Raw genomic sequence first — 17,249 nt, forward strand, 5'->3', positions numbered from 1 at the left:
GGACAACATAGACTGTGCTCCAGAGCAAAATCACAAACATGCAGCCACAAGTGAAATTCGACTGAGAAATAAGGGCTTTGTCTTTGGAGAATGGAGCAGGAAGCATGTAAGAAATAAAAAATGTCTAACTAAGCAGTAGGGCATCAAAGTTAAAAATAATAAAAGGGTTTTTTTAACTGGCATCTTCATATCCTGCGTAATTTATCATCGTAAGATTTTGTTGAGATTTTAGTTGTGCTTAAAAAAAGACATGATCACTTTAAAATAAAAGAAAATATAGCAACTTTACATGCATCTATGGAAAAATGTTAATTTTCCTCACTCAGATGTGAGCAGTGGCATGCTACAAAACATTCAAGGAGGTTTCTCCACTGCTTACAGCTGTTTTGCACAATTTCTTATAGTTCATTCTGAATTATTCAATTTTGATTTCTACCAGAAATAAATCTGACCCCATTTTTGTTCATTACAGCCGTTTTTCTGCCCTTATATGCTTTTCCAGAAAACTGGTGATTAGCAATTTTTAATTTTGTTTTTTTTAACCATATGGTGCATTTCTACTCTGTGTTGCTGGGCCTTGCAAGAAGCAAAATAGAAGACATAGGCAAGGTGGCATGGGGAGGACATAAGACATAATGGAAGAGTGATGGGCATTCTGAAGGTATATAAAACATAGGACCCACTCAATTGCTTTTTTTTTTTTCCCCCCCCCCAGAGTAGTGTCACCGATATGTCTGTCACCCTGTTTCCGATTGCTGAGGCTCTACACTGGAGAGCAAAACAGTGGAAGCCTGGAGGAGATTGATGCTTTATTAGGTATGGGAAATGGATTTTTATAAAGTCTGGCTGGCTGACTTGTTCCTGTCCCAAATCTGCAAAGAATTCCTGTAGTTGTAGGAAGAATTGTGCAGTTTCTGAAGGAGGCTGAGATGGTCTGTTGCCCACAAAGTGGAAGGGAGGCAGGGGAGACAATTGCTTTGTCTGGGGATGGAGTGGCTGATGAGGCTTACTCCAAATAGCCATTGGAATTGATACAGGCTTTGGTAAGAGACTTTGTCCATGCAAAGACCAAAGGATGGGTAGCAAACACAATCCAACACGTTCTCTTCCTGCTCCGTCCCAGGTTGCCCCCTGTACCTGACTGACCTGGAGGTTGAAGGGAAGCTAGACTCTCTGTCCAAGCAGGAACGGGAATTTCTGTGCTCACTCCTGTTCTATGCTCTCAACTGGTTTCGTGAGGTGAGTAGAGCCTTGTCTGCAGGTTCTGGAGTGGCACTGAGGAGTAGCATTTAAAAACACTAACCTTGGGCTTCAGGGGTGCAATTGTTGTTGAAGAGTCTTGCCTCTTGGAAACCTTCTCCAGCAAGGTCCTGGTAATCCCTCTGTGTTCTTCTCTTCATTATCATTTATCCTTTATCCTGCTGCTAGCAGCAACTCAGCTTTCTTGGTCAGAGGCTCTAAGGACTGCCTTGCTGATGTGAGTTTTCCACCTGCTACTCAGCTGCAGTTTGTACTCTCTGGTGTATGAAAATCGGTTTTGCTGTTGCAGGGAGGATGCTGTAAACCCCAAATATATGTCTAAACTATGAGGTAATATATGTCTAAACTATGAAGGGAGCATCAGAAAGAAAGATCAGTCTCACTATGCTGGAGAGCAGGGGAGTCACCACCTGGTCAAGGGCATTGATTGTTGCCTTCTGCTTGGCATGTGTGAGGCTCTGCCTGCAGTACTGTGTCCAGTCTGGGGCTCCCATTGTCATTCTGAAGCGAGTCCAGCGGAGGCCACCAGGCTGATGAGGGGCTGGAGCACATGGCGTGTGAGGGGTGGCTGGGAGAGCAGAGGTTGTTCAGCCTGGAGAGGGGAAGCCAGAGGGGAGAGCATATTGTGGTCTTTTACTATGGTCTTCTGTTACCTAACAGAAAGGTGGTGCTCCACTTCCAGAGAAGCTCTGGGATCGCCTTTCTTGGAGATGCTCAGTGCTCCACTAGAAAAGGCTCTAAGCAACCTGTTTAGTTGACACTGCTTTGAGCAGGGTGTTGGAGTAGAGCCTTCCACAGGTCCCTTGCAAACTCAGTTGTGATTGTGTGCTTTGTTCTATACCTCTATGAGCTTACAGAAGGGTGAAATGCAGTGCCTTCAAGCAGATTTGGACCATGTATTTGCTAACATCGATGGTCAGTGGGAATGTTCCCTGCTGGGGTTATTCTGATAACATGAGCTATGTCAGAGTTGGTGCGATTCCACATACCCAGTCCTCGCTGTTCCTGCTCTTCTCCCAGGACTGCCTCTTTCCTGGCAGACCTGGGAAGTGCCAAGGGGTCTCCAGAGCCCCAAGCAGCACAGAACCTGACAATGTGCTGTCTGCTAATTCCTCTTCTTCAGTTAATATTTGATCTGTAGGTATTGCTCTATTGCTTTTCGTAGATTGCACTAATTATGTCCATGTTCTCATGGGCTTCTGAAGAGCTTTCTTCATGCAGTCCAGATCTGGTCACACAGGCCACTTGTGCTGTGTTGTGTGCTTATTTGGGACTTGAGGATGTTATTTGGAAAAGAAAAAGTAGTAAAAGTGGGTACTAATCTCCCTAAGTCAGTGAGTTTGGTTTGTATCTCTAGGTTGTAAATGCCTTCTGCCAGCAACAGGATGCTGAGATGAAGGGAAAAGTTTTGACTCGATTACAGAACATCACAGAGCTGCAGAATGTTCTGGGAAAATGCTTGGCAGGTGAGTACGAAACATTTGTACATTCTGGGCCTGTGCCAGCTGTGAAGTGAAAGGGATTGGTTTAATGGAGGAAGTATATGGTAACACATACTGCATTTTTACAGAGGTCTAAGAGTTCATGCATGGACAGCTATTGTTTTCAATTTGTCTGAGTCCAAACTGTTCTTCTCAATCACCTCCTCAGTGACACCTCTTCGACTTGGCAGTCTGCCTAAGTGTGATGGACACTGGAGTAAACCAGCTTCTATCCTAAAGAAACAGTGTGTTTCTCGAGTATTCGGGTTGTAACAAGCTGTTAAGGGATATTATAAGAATCCACCACCTCCAGCTGCTCTAGGCCCATGAATTCCTCCTGCCTAGCTGCTGGAGTCCAGCATGAAGACCCTGGTGTCTCCATCCCAGGCCAATGGGCACAGCTACACGGACTGCCACAGACAAGGTGCTGCCTTCAACAGCACCTATGTATAGGACTCGCATAAAACCTAAGTACAGACAGCCACATCCCCATTCTGCTCTTCAGCTGGTTAAGACTGAAGTTCACTAGTGAAGGCACACACACACGACACACTCTAGAGTCATAAGCACACGAACATTTGCAGATCCCACAGGTATTGGCACAGCCCCTCCATCTGCCCAATAGCCTGCCCAGATCCCAGGCCCTCTAATCTGCTCCACGGGTCCCCTACTCACTGGCTATTCCAGCTTGCTGCTTGCTAGCAAACAGACACGCACACTCACACGCTCATCTCACAGGCACAGGCTCCACACACAAAGTCTATGGGACCTGTAGAGATGCTCCCAAGAACTATGGCACCTTTAACTACTGACACTGAGACCCTCGCTCACTCCAGTTGCTGACACTGCAGGCCCAGGGTGGTCCAATTCTAGTTGCTGGCCCAGTATTTACTCACACAGGTCTCACCAGTAGTTGGCATTTCGTCCTTGCGGCACGCGCGTGCATGCAGGCGTGCGCACACACACACAGAGAAGATGGTGAGATTACGCTGAAATATAGTTAAGAAGGTACTTAATAAGAAGATAGCACAGGCTGTGGTCATCAGGCACAGGGTTCAGTCAGACAAGCATACTGATTGGACAGTTCTACTGACCAGCAATGCTTTACTCGTGGCCATTTCCTTTTACACTGTTTCTGCCCATTTCCCTTTTTGTTCCTCCCCGCCCCGCTCCCCTGCACATTCCTTCATTAATTTGCATAGTTCTACCCTTCCCTCCCATTAGAATATCCCGAATCCTGAAGTTCCTCTTTTTCCTCCCATCTTATCAGTTACAAAGTCCAGGTGTCCATTCCCAGAGCCGTGCCTGGAGTTTCTTAATGGCCCATCAATTACAAACTGGAGACTTTTGGTCTTTGGCATTGTCTCCATTATCCCTTGTCTGCCAGGTTTCTGCCTGTCTGTTCTTGTTTATGGCTTCCCCCTTTACTTATTATCTCCTTTTACATTGAAAAGGTCTTTGATGAGATAAATGTAATGAAGAATACACTGTCACCTTACACAAGCTATCCATTAAGAGCTGTGTTTGTAAACCAACAGACCAACTTCATCCGAAATAAAGTGTAGCCTCAACACCTTTCTGCTGCTCCGAGAGCACTGCAAGGCCAGTGCAGAAAGGGCTCAGACGTGCTAGAACAGCCCTTTAAGCTTCACCAACATGGACAGATGTCCAAGGACAGCTGAGCACTTGTTATCCTCCCTTGCTGGAGGAATGCAAAGAGCTGTAATTCCTGTGCAGTGCGGACATATGATAAGGCTAATTGGAGCTAAATGCACCTAAGCATAAGAGCAGAGGGACTTTCACCAGAATGCCGAAATGTATGGTGGTACTTCTTGATATGTATCTTGCCTGTATTTTGTCATTCAGGAGTTGAACTAACCCAATTTCTACATTTTGGCTCTTTCAGCAACCCCTGGCTATGTCCCACCACCAGCTACTTTTGACTCTGAAGCCCTGGAGGCCGTACCGTCCATTAATGCTGTTGGTCCAGTGAGAAAAAGGAATGGTAAAGAAAGTTTAAAACATTTAAGTAAACAGATGTGATGTGGGATTCGACTGGCATATTGCACTGCAGCCATTGCACTTGTGTGTGCATAAAGCACAGAATTCCTGGCAAGGTCTATCTAGCTTGAAATCTTATCTGATCAACTCCTGTTGCAGCTGAAGTGGAGATGTAAAAATACCCTACTCCAAACAGGTGTTGGATAGTCTATCTCCTTGGGAAAGCTGATGCTTAACATCTAACAGTGAAAATCCAGGGCTTTCATTGACTGTTTTCACCTGCCAAAGTATTTTCTGCAGCAGTAAGTTGTTCTGCCTTTGGTGGGTTCGTGCACTTGTCTGGTACTGAACCTGTGGCTTGAGCTGCCTTGCAAATCCCTGACCTTTAGCTTGTACCTAAGTGATCTCTTAGGAACCTTGTCATGGCTCTACTGCACAAGGAAACGCTTCCTTCATCCTTTCCCATTGCTAGCTCCCACAGAGAAGAAACAGAACTTGCCTTTTGGTTTTTCAAGCTGAAGTAAATTTGCTTTGTTCTTTCTGTCTGTAGTTCTATTTCTAGCTTAGATTAATATTTCCTGGGAACATGTCTGCCTTTGAGCCAAACTGGAAAAAAAATCACATTCCATTCAATGAAAACAGCTGCAGGAGGCCACAGATTAGAGAGCCCTTTTCTCCTGTGCCAAACCCATCCTGCAGAGACGACCTGTCACATAAGAGTGATTAAGGCAGAAGGAAAGTTATGACTATGTTCTGCAGACAAGAGGAGGATCCATCACTTTAGATACTTTATTTTGAAGGAGCAGAAGTAAGTGCTCAGACTAGTAAGCCCAGACCAGACCAAGAGATTCCTGAGCTTAGCTTGTCTTGCCTACAAAAAAAATCAGTGAGTGCTGTGACCATGGGTCGCAGCCTTGAGAACATACAGTTTTGACTTGCTCCTTGCTCCTCCTTTAGGTGTGCAGCATCTCACTGTAGCTGAGCTAAATTAAACAGTTTACTGCCAACAAATAGGGGAAGGCTTCACTCTCCCCCTCATACCTGCACTCTCAGCTGCCTGATTTCCTTCCCCGTGTTATTACATGGTAGCTATTTTGGCTATTTACTTTTTGCTAGGTTAGTTTTTTGCTATTTTAACAAGTTGACTGCTTTAGCAGTGATCAGGCTTCCTGAGTCAGTGCAAGGCAAGTGTCAGGTGTGTGTGGCTGCGAACAGGAGAAAGAGGTAGTAGGAGGAGCAGGACTACCCCTGAGCCATTAGATCAGCACAAGCACTGTCATAAAATCTAGCCTAAGTCTGTTCCTCAGAGGAGAGGGAACAAGGAGCTTCTTAGGAGAGACATAACATAACAAATTCACTTTCCAATCTGATTCAGAGGGTTTATTTATTATGACATGGAAGACCTTCTCCTGTCTGACTCTGCTCTTCCAAAGATAATGCAATAACAGATGCAGCTTCATTTATATTGTTTCACTTCATCTATGGCCTGGCCCCCAGAAAGGATCACAGAGATGCAAAAGCAGGAGTCTCTGATGCTCATCAGCATAGCAGTTATAAAATGGCAGATGAAAGTGTATGCCAAACTTTGCACTTGTTGGGGGATTTCCCTGAGCGTTCCCTTCTCCAGGTTGCTTATCAAGTTGAATAAAACCGATTTCTGAAGGACTCAATGGCTGAGTCCATCTGAAAAGTGCACATTAAGTACTACCCTTTGCTGCTTCTCCTCTAACAAGCTTTCAGTCCAAGAAAGTCCAGTTCAGTTCCTCAATAGTTTCTGGTGTAAAACCTCGTCAAAGTCTTTTTGGAAATCTAAATCTCTTCTGGCTGATGGATCCCTTTTATCCACATGATACCAACACCCTGGCAGGCTAGTGAGGCAAGGTTTTCCTTTATAGGAGCCCTGCTGACTTTTCCCAACAGACTGTATGTCCATGTGCTCAGTGATCTTATTTTTTATTGTAGACAGCTCTGCCATTTTCCCAGTGATGGAGGATAGAGTCACTGGTCCTTAATTCTCTGCGTTCTCGTTAGATCCCTTTTTATTAAGAGGAACTATGTTCACAAGCTATCGGTCCTCTGGCACTGTGGCCAGCAATTCTGAAATGTTGTATTTGAATTCCTTTGGGGACCTTGTGTGAATGTCACCTGGCCCTGGTGACTTATTGGGTGTCTGTTTGGTCTAATACATCCTGTGCAATTACTTGAAATCAACATAGTTTCTTTGATCTCTCCACTACATAGTGCGTCAGGTATAAGAATCTCCCTACCATTGTCAGCAGTGAAGACCGTTGCAAGACCGTTGAATTCATTGAGTTACTCTCTGTTGGCTTGGCATCCCTGCAAGTCCATTCTGTAGTTGTGTCTTACCTTCCTTTTCCAGGTCTTCTTCCTTTCTCAATAGTGTGTCTGAGGAAGAAACATTAAATTTTGGTTCAAGCATTTTTTTAAGATTATGTCCCACTCATTTTTGCAATCACTTCATCATGTTTAAACTACAGCAAGAACAGTGAGACTTGCTTTAATTTCTTACTGTGATTTTATAAAAGAGAAGCTGGTTGTGGGGGATCCCCAAATGCATTTGACTCTCTTTTCGACTGTGATCCTGGCTACAGATGACACACAACCTGTGCGTGCTCCATGCTTGCTTAGGGCTGATTAAAGTACAGCCTGTGCCATTTCCCTGGCTGCAAGTGCTGTCTAGTTTTGAGCACAGTGTAGCCTTTGTTTCTGAAGTTGCTTTTCTCTTTAAGGAAGGAAAAAAAAGACTGATGGCAGCAAAGCTGGCTCTGCAGATCGTTCTCAAGTAGATGACAGTTCTGAGGGAAACCAGCCTGATATTGAGCTCTCTGAGCTGGAGAAGGTAGGTGTATACCCCTGCGGACTTGCAAGACAGACAGACTAGGGAAGATGACATAGAAGCATAAACAAAAGCTTTGAGAGAGGGGTTGTTCATTTCAAAAGTTAATCACAGTTAAGTGGTTCAATTCTGCTTTCTGACACCTGCGTTCCATCTGAATTTTGAAAATTGTCTGCTGCAAAAGCCAGCCACTCTCCAGCAGGCAGTGTGGTTCAGGGCAGTGCAAATGTGCAGGATTATCAATAATACTATTAGTTACTCTCTGGTTAAAACTATGGAAGGTTTCTATTTTAAGCCAGTGTTCCATTTCTCAAATTACTGCAATAACCTGCCATTCCTAGACTCAGGTCAGAAATTGTGAGATTAATCTGGAAAGTACAATCCTGCTGATCCTAGTCTGCTTCAGTCACGGGTGCTCATTTTGCAAATTTTCCTTGAGATATTTAATCAATGTATTCATGATAAGGCATCTTTAAAATTATCCATTTTCATCACACGCTAAGAACTATTTCCCAAACCTATCAACTAATGAGTTATTGGATTTTATTTCTTGTTCTTTTAAATGAGCTCTTACAGTATTGTCATCATGTCTGGAATGCAAGATCTGTGCTGGCTGAAAGAGAGAAGCCAGGGAAGTGTGCCCAGCTTTGGGCTCAGCATCCTGGGGGCTGGGACCTCATAAGCATCCCACAAGGCCCCACTTCTACCACTGTTACTAATAAATGTTATTCAGAGTCTATTTTATCAATGTCAGCCAGGCAAATATGCTTCTACTTCCCTGCTATTGTACAGATATGATAACTGAGTCACTTAAGTTACAGGGAATAAGCAAAGTCTCAAATAGTTTTGCAAAGGAATGTAACTAATCTTTCTTACTTATCTAGTCACTCTTACTTAACTAGAGTACTGGTCCCAGACTAGTCCTTAGATGCCATGCCCTGCCCAGGGCAACAGAATACAGAAATCCTGTTGTGAGCCACATGTAACATACGTCGGCTCCTGCAACAGGTTTATGTGGAGTGAATCTCTAAGAACTTACAGATTGTCAACCAGAGGCAACAGAGCATCTCATAGTTTACCATCCTGGTATTTATCAAAGTTAAAAACATTTGCCTTCATGTCTCGTGGTGCTTATGGGTGCTTGTGGTACAAGTCCAGAATGGGTTTCACAATGGCCGCTGATTCACAGAAAGGAGATAGCAAAGATTATTCCAGTTTCCTAAGTATTTTTTTTTCTAGAAAATTTTTAGTGACTTGCACAGTCTAAAATGAAAATGATTCTGGTTCTATGTGCTCGTCTCTCTACTAGCTATCATGAATTCTTCTTAGACTTTTTTTCAACCTGGCACAAAATATAGAAATCTGTGTGAAAAAAATAGCTTTATTTGAGCTAGAAAGTCTTATAGTCTTGCGGGTTGCAACCTTAATTCTGCTATTTACTTTTCAGACTGCTGCTGAGAGAGAGGCAGGAAATCCTCTGGCACAGCTGCAGAGCTATCGCCTGTACTTCCGAGAGTTAGACCTCGAAGTGTTCACTGTACTCCACTGTGGGCTGCTGACAAAGTCTGTCTTGGACACAGAGATGCATACAGAGGTGAATGGAACAGCGTAAAACCATAGTGATAAGGCTTTGTGTAACTGCCTCTTCTCAGAGGCGTTGGCCCTTTCTGTTCCATTAAAATAGACAGAAGATTGACGTTAAGAGGTGTTGGTCCAGGGCTCTGAGCTAGGTACCAGGAGAGAATTTGCCCCCAAAGAAACCAAAGTACTTCAAGGCACTGAGATAAAGAGGACTTTCCTGAGAACAGCAGACATGTAGTATAGCAACATTATAAACAAAGTAGTTGCATAAAAGCAAAAAAGATACAGTATAACATGTACCAACCTAGTGGAAAGAAAGGGGCTTTAATATTGAACACTGCTAAACTGTAGGATGTTAAATACACTAAGAGGCGGCTTGCCTATTAACAAGAACCTATGACATTTACGTAAAGCCCATGTTGCAAAAAGGCAAGTGTCTCAAGGTATCAGCAGATCTGAAACTCGGCACGAATGTGGGACTGGTGTTGTGGATGTGCCCTCAGTGGGCAGGGTCCTGTTTATCATCTGGGAGCTTACATAAAACTGCATTACTGTGGATGTGGAAAGCTTAATTTTGTTACCCTCTTTGTAGGCAGGCTGAGTCCATCTGGAGTCTAATTTTGTTAGGCTACAGTAAGATTTGTAAAATGTGAAAAGGCTGTGGCAGGCTGGAGTACAGCCTGGCCTGCTCCAAGGACAGCTGTCTCTATGCATGCAGCTCACAGGCCAACTTGAAGACTGTTTGACAAGTCTCTTGGGCAATTAGCGTTATTTCAAATTACTTCTTGTCTATTACTCAATTGGTGAGTTTTGTGATTCTTTGGGCTTAAACCTCTCTTTGGGCTTTTTATCCTTAGGAGCTTAATTTCAATGTATATAAATCAGTTCTCTCTCAGTAGTTAAGTGTTACTGACATTGCCTCAGCTATGTTCAGAGCACCAGGTTTGCTTCACACTTTAAGTAACCAGAACCAATGCCCCATACCTGCAATGGGTATAAAAGACATAAAACCCTAGCATCTACCAAATAGGTCCCTGGCTGAGGTTAACTAAGCCAGGAGTCATAACTAGAAATGGAGGGCGTGAACTTGAGCTTCAAGGCACTACAATTATGTCTGGGTCCTGGGATTGACTGTTCTTGTAATTACAGGCTCGTGAAGTTGTGCAGCTGGGGCCTGCTGAACTTTGCTTCCTTCTGGATGACCTGTGCTGGAAGCTGGAACATGTGCTGACCCCGGGCTCCACAAGGAGAGTGCCCTTTCCAAAGGCAAGTACAGCAGCAGCCAATGGGTCTAGACCTGGGCTGAGGCAGAGCACACCAGTGGCCTCCAGGTCTTTCCCGAGAGAAAGGTTTTTCAGAGTTATTTTCACCTAACAGTTAAATGGAAGTCTGACGCCCAACTGTGTGTCAGAGCAGCACTTGCTTTTTCAAGAAACTTGTGTACCACTTCCCTTGCTGAAGGGTTTTCAGCATCGGGTTTGCAGCATGTCTCAGGAAAGGGTATATAACTGAGGGAAAGCCTTGTAGCCTCTAAACTCAAGTGAGCCTTTTCCTAGCCCTCCTTGAGGAGACTGGCTCTGCTGTTCAAGAAGCAGCTCGGGTTAGGCAGGCCAGATAGAAGCTGCTGCATCCAACAGAAGCTGCTGGATCCGTGTTTCTGCTTTTTCTGCAGTCTTTAGAAGAGCACCCTGAGTGCAGTGACTCCTTGCATTCCTGGCTGACGCCTTCAGGAGGAAAGTAAACGTGTGGCCTGCTGCATTAAACTATGAGAAATTCACTACAACCTGATGGACTCCATCATATTCAGTGTTCTTTCTCCTTGTCTTTCTACCTATCTTAACTACCACGTACAGAGACTGCTTTCTCTTTGAGTAAATGTTGGACTCTATATTCTTAAAGGTCTTTTCCAACCTAAATGATTCTATGATTCTATAAAAGAGCTATGTGTCACATCAGTTTTATTCTTTTCATTGGATGTTATCCACTTGTCTGAGTTCTTACTCTGTGACCCTTCCTGACAGAGTGTATGACATAGGGAATTGCACTGCTCAGAAGCAGTCTAAGAGGTAGCGCTTGATGTCAAGTTATTCTCAAGTAAGGCTGATGAAGTGACTTTAATCTTTTGGGTTTGCTGCAGGAAAGAGGCTACAAGGATATTGGCTTTTCCCACCTGTGTCAGAGATCCCCCAAGGAAGTTGCTATGTCTGTAGTCAAGCTACTAAAGCCACTGTGTAATCACATGGAGAACATGCACAACTACTTCCAGGTCAGTGGGCAGCAATTTTGACTCAAAAAACTGTCAAGTTTTGTCACCTCTAAAGGTATTTTTAGTTTTGTTTGTGGGAAAAAGAAAGTTGCTTTCTTTTCTTCAGTTTTTTTTAAACATGGAATTTACGGAAATGGATTCTTGTGCCACTATCTTTCCTTGGAATAGTGTTTAATGAATTATTTGTTCTGTATTAAAGGCAGTTGTTACACGGAATCGGGATGTGGAAGATGAACCAGGAGTGAACATCCAGGAGCACCAGCTGATGTCCTCTTGTTACCAACAGCTGTTACTAACTTTTCGCTCCCTATTTGCTTGGTGAGTTAAACAAAAAAGTATATAGTCGCCTAAATGAGCAAAGTCCACTTATTGCTTCCTCTTCTTGTTCCTTTTCTTTAAAGTGTTTGTACCCAGCAAATGGCCTGTCAGCCATGCAGAACACCACACTGCAGTGGTTGGAGACTTTTAAACACTTTATAGTTACGTCAAGCTTCATTGCCTGATCCTGAGCTGAACTAAAACTGTAGGTGATGAAGCACTGAACTGGATAGAATTCAATGAGCTTTTGGATCAAGGCTAGCATAAGTGGCATACTAGTACACCTGGTTGTGCAACTCCCATTCTGCCTAGGGATCTTGGAATTTCTTACCCAGTAAGTCCCCTCATCCTTTGCTAAATGGTCACTGCCTGAATCCTGAGCAATGAAAGAATTTCTTTTGCCAATGGGAAAGGGTGAACGTGTACTTCATTGATGAAAAGCCTGTGCTGCTGATGCACTCAAACTGGATTCATAAATGTCAAACTCAATAATGCTTGCGCAGCCTGGATTTGACCTCTGCGTCTGCTAATATAATCCAGGATAGCATCATAGAAGTTTTTTCTGAACCCTAATTTAGATCTGTGTGTGGAAAGCATTTTACCTTTGTTGTACTTCAAAACCAGTAGTAACTGTGTAAAAAGTGTATGAGGTCTGAGGTCTGCCTCTCCTGTTGGCCACTACTGGAGCCTCAGGGACCCTGATCCATTCCTGGATTTGGCATTTTCTCATTAGCCAGTATGAATGTTGGTTGTTCCTGGGTCTACCTATCTTGTAAACCAAAGAACCTGGTCCACTTTGTAACCACAGGCAGCTCAAGATCAGTTTTGCTGTTCAGTTTGGATAGATTAACATAATTCTGTTTTGCTGTAGGTCAGGCAGCCATATATTGGGGTGAGCCATCCAGCTACTTAAGTCCAACAACCAAATTACAACTCCTTTTACATATATTTAGTCAAGCCCTCTTATATTACCGATTGTTAATTAACTTGCGTGTTAAAGGTGCGCTTGAGCATTACCATTATCAAGTCCATGTGTTCAGTCTATAGATCTAGAATGTGGATGCATTTGAGCATTTCCAGAATGCATATCCTTGCTGAATGATTTCACAGACACAGGTAGTTCAAAGAATTAATGAAGATCTCTACAGTTTTTCTCCCTGTTAGGCTCCTACCTGTTGTTCAAGAGGTGACCAGCCACTATCACTGCACTTGCACAGCAGCTGTCATTACACATCCTCTTTATTTCAGGTCTGCATAGCATTGTTTTGGTATACATGGACCTCCATTTATGTGAAATGGCCTGTCCCCACCAAGCCAGGCCTGCAGTCTAACTGAAAAGTTAATATTGTGTGTACACAAGGTTTTCCATTCCCATTCAGTTTTCAGTGTTTTGTGTGTCCCCTTATAACTTTCATATTGCAGGGCTCTTCTTGCGTATCCAGCTGCTTTATTTTTCTTGTTGCAAAAATATGCCCAGATATGCTTTTGCACCTGATAACTCTCTTCCTTCTAGTCTGATGATGAACTGGATTTTTTTTTTTTCCCCCCTTAGGAATGGTTTTTCTCAGCATGAAAATACTGACTTGCTAAGGTCAGCTCTCCAGGTGCTTGCAGACAGGCTAAAGCCAGGAGAGACAGAGTTTCTTCTTCTTGAGGAGCTGATAAGGTAGAATCAGTATTTCCCAAGCTCTGAAAGGGATGAATTTAAAGCAGTTTTCCCTATTTTGTGTGGGCGTTATGGGTAAACGCGTGTTTGGGACCTCTCACAGAGACCACACTAGCTTCAAACAGAGCTTTGTATTTCATTGAATGGCAGTGCCAGTCAAACCTAATGAAAAGGAGCTACTGGATTATAAAATATGCATTAATCTATGGGCCTAATTCATTTGTATGCTATTGGAGATGAGGACATTAGTAGGATTCACAGAAGGAATGAGTATGTTCTGGGTAGTTAAAACGCCTACAGGAACACCAGGCAAAAGCAGTATATAAAGATGTTGCTAGACTTAAAGTGACTGGGGCTTGAGAGGAGTTTCTCAGCAACTGAATTTTTATCTACTAGTGGTTGACTACCCCTTCTTCAGAAGGGCACTGCCAGAGACAAAATACTGGGCTAGGGAGACCTTGGATCTGAGATGGTCTAATACTTCCTTTTTATTTATGTGTTTTTGGGAGATTACCCTATCTACACTGTTTTTACCTTTTCCCTTTTCTGTCATCCCCAGTGAGAGTTTTCACTACCTACTGAATTTCCAGCAGAGTGTTCCCAGCTTCCACTGTGCATTCATCCTCACTCAGCTCCTGATTGCCATCGCTGAGAAACCAATGGCTGGCTGGAAGAAAGAGAAAATGGGTAATGTGTGAAGAACTTCTAATCTCAGATTAGTTTTCGTGCTGTCCTTTGCCTGTAAATCTTGGGTTCTAGCTCTGGAGTGCATCTTTTGAGGGAGAGACTTCCCTTTGGTATCCTAGTAATCTCACTGGGTGAACAGTCCTAGCCGTTAATAAAAGGAACAGCAGTAAATATATTGGAACCTCTTTGGTATTTGTTTTGCTGTGCCTCAGTCACATGCAGGAAGGCAGACAGACTCCAGCTCTTTTAGCTGGTGTTTTTTAAAAAACAGAGCCACACAGCTTTTAAGAGTTATAAGAACAAGCCTGCTGTTCAATTTTGGTACCAGTTTAATCACTGATTATGGAGGTGATCATAGACTTAATCCAATGTAGCTTCCTAGTGTAAGTACAGATGTCTGTGACAGCTCATTTCCAAAAATTATGGAAATGAACTGCAAATACAGCTGTTACTTCAGGGCAGAGAGAGGAAAACCTATATGTTCTTAACCCCATGCAACAAATGTTTTCAATTAAGAGAGCTCTTTTCATGGATTAGGACCCATTCTGTAAGACGAACAGCATTCAAGCAGGTAAGGCATAGACGTGCTTGCAGGGAATATACGAGAAAACTAGTTGGTCTCCGCTTTGTCTCGCACTGAAATAAAGACTCCAGACAGTCACCTCTCTCAGCCATACCTTGTCATTCTAAGACCCCTCTAGAATTTGTCCTCCTCAGATCCCCATAGCCACTCAGAATTGTAAGTTCCCTACTTTGAGATTATTTTACTATTTTGAACAGCCCACTGACTGTGGTGGGGAATAACGAATTTTAACTAATAATTTCCTGGTTTTAAACACTTCTGTAAGAGACAAGCAGGTTTGTTAGCAATTTTGATTTAAGAAGTCTGTAAACTTTAAACTTGCCTGTTCACATTTATTATTATAGCACTGTGGTCAACAAGTCAAGTCACTTGTTATTGGAGTTCCATTTCTAGAAATGGATGCCCTAAGGGTTGCACATTGCCTAATTAAAACCAAACATTTGGCACACTGTAGGAGCTACCAAACAAATAAGGCTTAACATAAGTTTGTCAGGGAGAAATGGCCAGAGATGGATCATGATTCTGATGTGAACAGGTATTCCAGACCAGGAACACACTGGATGTGCATATATTTTGTTATCATGATATATGTCCTTGTGGCTTTACTGCTTTTTAGGGGAAATGCATTCTGACTTACCAAAGTTCAGTCATATTGAGGGGTAGTGATATTGTGATCTTTCAAAAAGCCATTTGGACACAGTGCCTTTATATGGAAGAAGGAAATTGTCTTGGATTCTTCCTTCAGTAAGTTATCCCTTATCTTTTACAGCTTCACTAGCAAAGCAGTTCCTCTGCCAGTCATGGGTGAAGCCCAGTGGAGACCGAGAGAAGGGCAGCCAGTTCAACAGTGCGCTGCATACTCTGCTCTGGTAAGGCTCAAGCCATTGTCTCAAGCATGCCAAGACACGCTCTTTCTAATAATTACTGTTCCTGCAGAGGAATGACCCCTCTCAATCATAACACTCATACTTACACAGTTGGGCCTAAAGCACTGTTTCTACAGCATTGAAAGACAGTGAGTGATAGGACGAATTCTGTTAGCCATTGGCTGTAGAAGCGTGTTTGGACCTCATGTTTGCTTGTCAGTATACATCAACACATCTATACATGTATGCGTGCATGCATACACTTATAAGTGTGGATCTGGACCAGTGTGTCTGGTTTTGTTTTCACTAAACTGAAAGCAAATCAGCTCTCACTAAAGGAGAGCAGGACTGAGTATTAGGTAAAATACAATCACAGAATCACAGGATGGTTGAGGTTGGAAGGGACCTCTGGAGGTCACCTTGTTCCAACCCCCCTGCTCCAGCAGGGTGACCTAGAGCAGGCTGCCTGGGACCATGCTGGGCACAACCCTCTGAGCTTGGCTGTACAGCCAGTTTTCGATCCACCTCACTGTCGCTCATCCAGACCATACTTCAACAGCTACTCTATGAGGATCTTACAGGGGACAGTGTTGAAAGCCTTACAAGTCAAGGTAGACAATATCCACTACTCTCCCCTCATCTACAGGCTAGTCATTTCATTGAAGGTTACCGGGCTGGTCAGACATGACTTCCCTTTGGTGAATCCACGCTGAATACTCCCAATCACCTTCTTGTCCTTCATGTGCCTGGAAATGTTTTCCAGGATAGCTGTTCTTCCACCCTCCCAGGGAGCAAGGTGTGGCTGACTGGCCTGTAGTTCCCTGGCTCCTTCCTCTTGCCCTTCTTGAAGATAGGAGTCACATTTGCTTTCCTCCAGCCCTCAGGCATCTCTCCCAGTCACCATGATCATTCAAAGATAATTGAGAGTAGCCTCACAATGACGTCAGCCACCTCCCTCAGCACTTACAGTCTGTGGACTTATGTATGTCCAGTCTGCTTAGCTATGTCCTAATCTGATCCTCTTCCACAAAGTCTTCCTTGCTCCAGACTTACCCCCACTCTGAGGCATGGGATTTCTGGAGGCCAGTTTTGCTAGTAAAGACTGACGTAAATAGGCATTCAGTCCCTTAATGTGTACCTCAGCCTTTTCTGTGTCCCGTGTCACCAGGCCCCTGCCCCATTCAGCAGTGGACCCACATTTTCCCTAGTCTTCCATTTGCTACTTAGGTACTTAAAGAAGCCCTTCTTATTGCCCTTGACACCCCTCACCACATTCAACAGATTCAACTCCAGGAGGGCTTTGACTTTTCTAACCACATCTCTGCATGCCTGGACAGTGTCTCTATATTCCTCCCAGGTTACCTGTCTCTGCTGCCACCTTCTGTATACTCCCTTTTTGTGTTTGAGTTTTGCCAGGAGCTACTTATTCATCCATGCAGGCCTTCTGACATTTTTGTTTGACTTTCTGCTCTTTGGGATGGACTGTTCTTGAGCTTGGAGGAGATGATCCTTGAGTATCAACCAGCTTTCTTGGACCCTTCTTCCCTCTAGGCCCCTACCCCATGGCAAGAAGATCCATGAAGAGGCCAAAGTCTGCCCTCCTTAAGGCCAGGGTTATGATCTTGCTGTTTGTCCTGCTCTCTCCTCTCAGGATCCTGAACTCCACCATCTCATGGTCACTGC

At 43.7% G+C, this 17,249-nt stretch overlaps 1 protein-coding gene across 1 annotated transcript in view; it reads left to right on the forward strand.

The window, feature by feature from the left end:
* Positions 1–17,249, forward strand: part of FANCD2 (FA complementation group D2) — a 54,110-nt gene that overhangs the window by 27,059 nt on the left and 9,802 nt on the right. Inside the window, exons 24-35 of the mRNA XM_076346254.1 lie at positions 716–816; positions 1,124–1,239; positions 2,618–2,726; positions 4,648–4,746; positions 7,493–7,602; positions 9,047–9,193; positions 10,330–10,446; positions 11,318–11,446; positions 11,646–11,764; positions 13,317–13,430; positions 13,990–14,117; positions 15,470–15,569. Coding sequence (XP_076202369.1) covers positions 716–816; positions 1,124–1,239; positions 2,618–2,726; positions 4,648–4,746; positions 7,493–7,602; positions 9,047–9,193; positions 10,330–10,446; positions 11,318–11,446; positions 11,646–11,764; positions 13,317–13,430; positions 13,990–14,117; positions 15,470–15,569 — 1,389 coding nt within the window. The remainder of the gene's footprint in view (positions 1–715; positions 817–1,123; positions 1,240–2,617; positions 2,727–4,647; positions 4,747–7,492; positions 7,603–9,046; positions 9,194–10,329; positions 10,447–11,317; positions 11,447–11,645; positions 11,765–13,316; positions 13,431–13,989; positions 14,118–15,469; positions 15,570–17,249) is intronic.

Source organism: Aptenodytes patagonicus, chromosome 8 (genome assembly GCF_965638725.1).
Source record: "Aptenodytes patagonicus chromosome 8, bAptPat1.pri.cur, whole genome shotgun sequence".
NCBI lineage: Eukaryota > Metazoa > Chordata > Aves > Sphenisciformes > Spheniscidae > Aptenodytes > Aptenodytes patagonicus.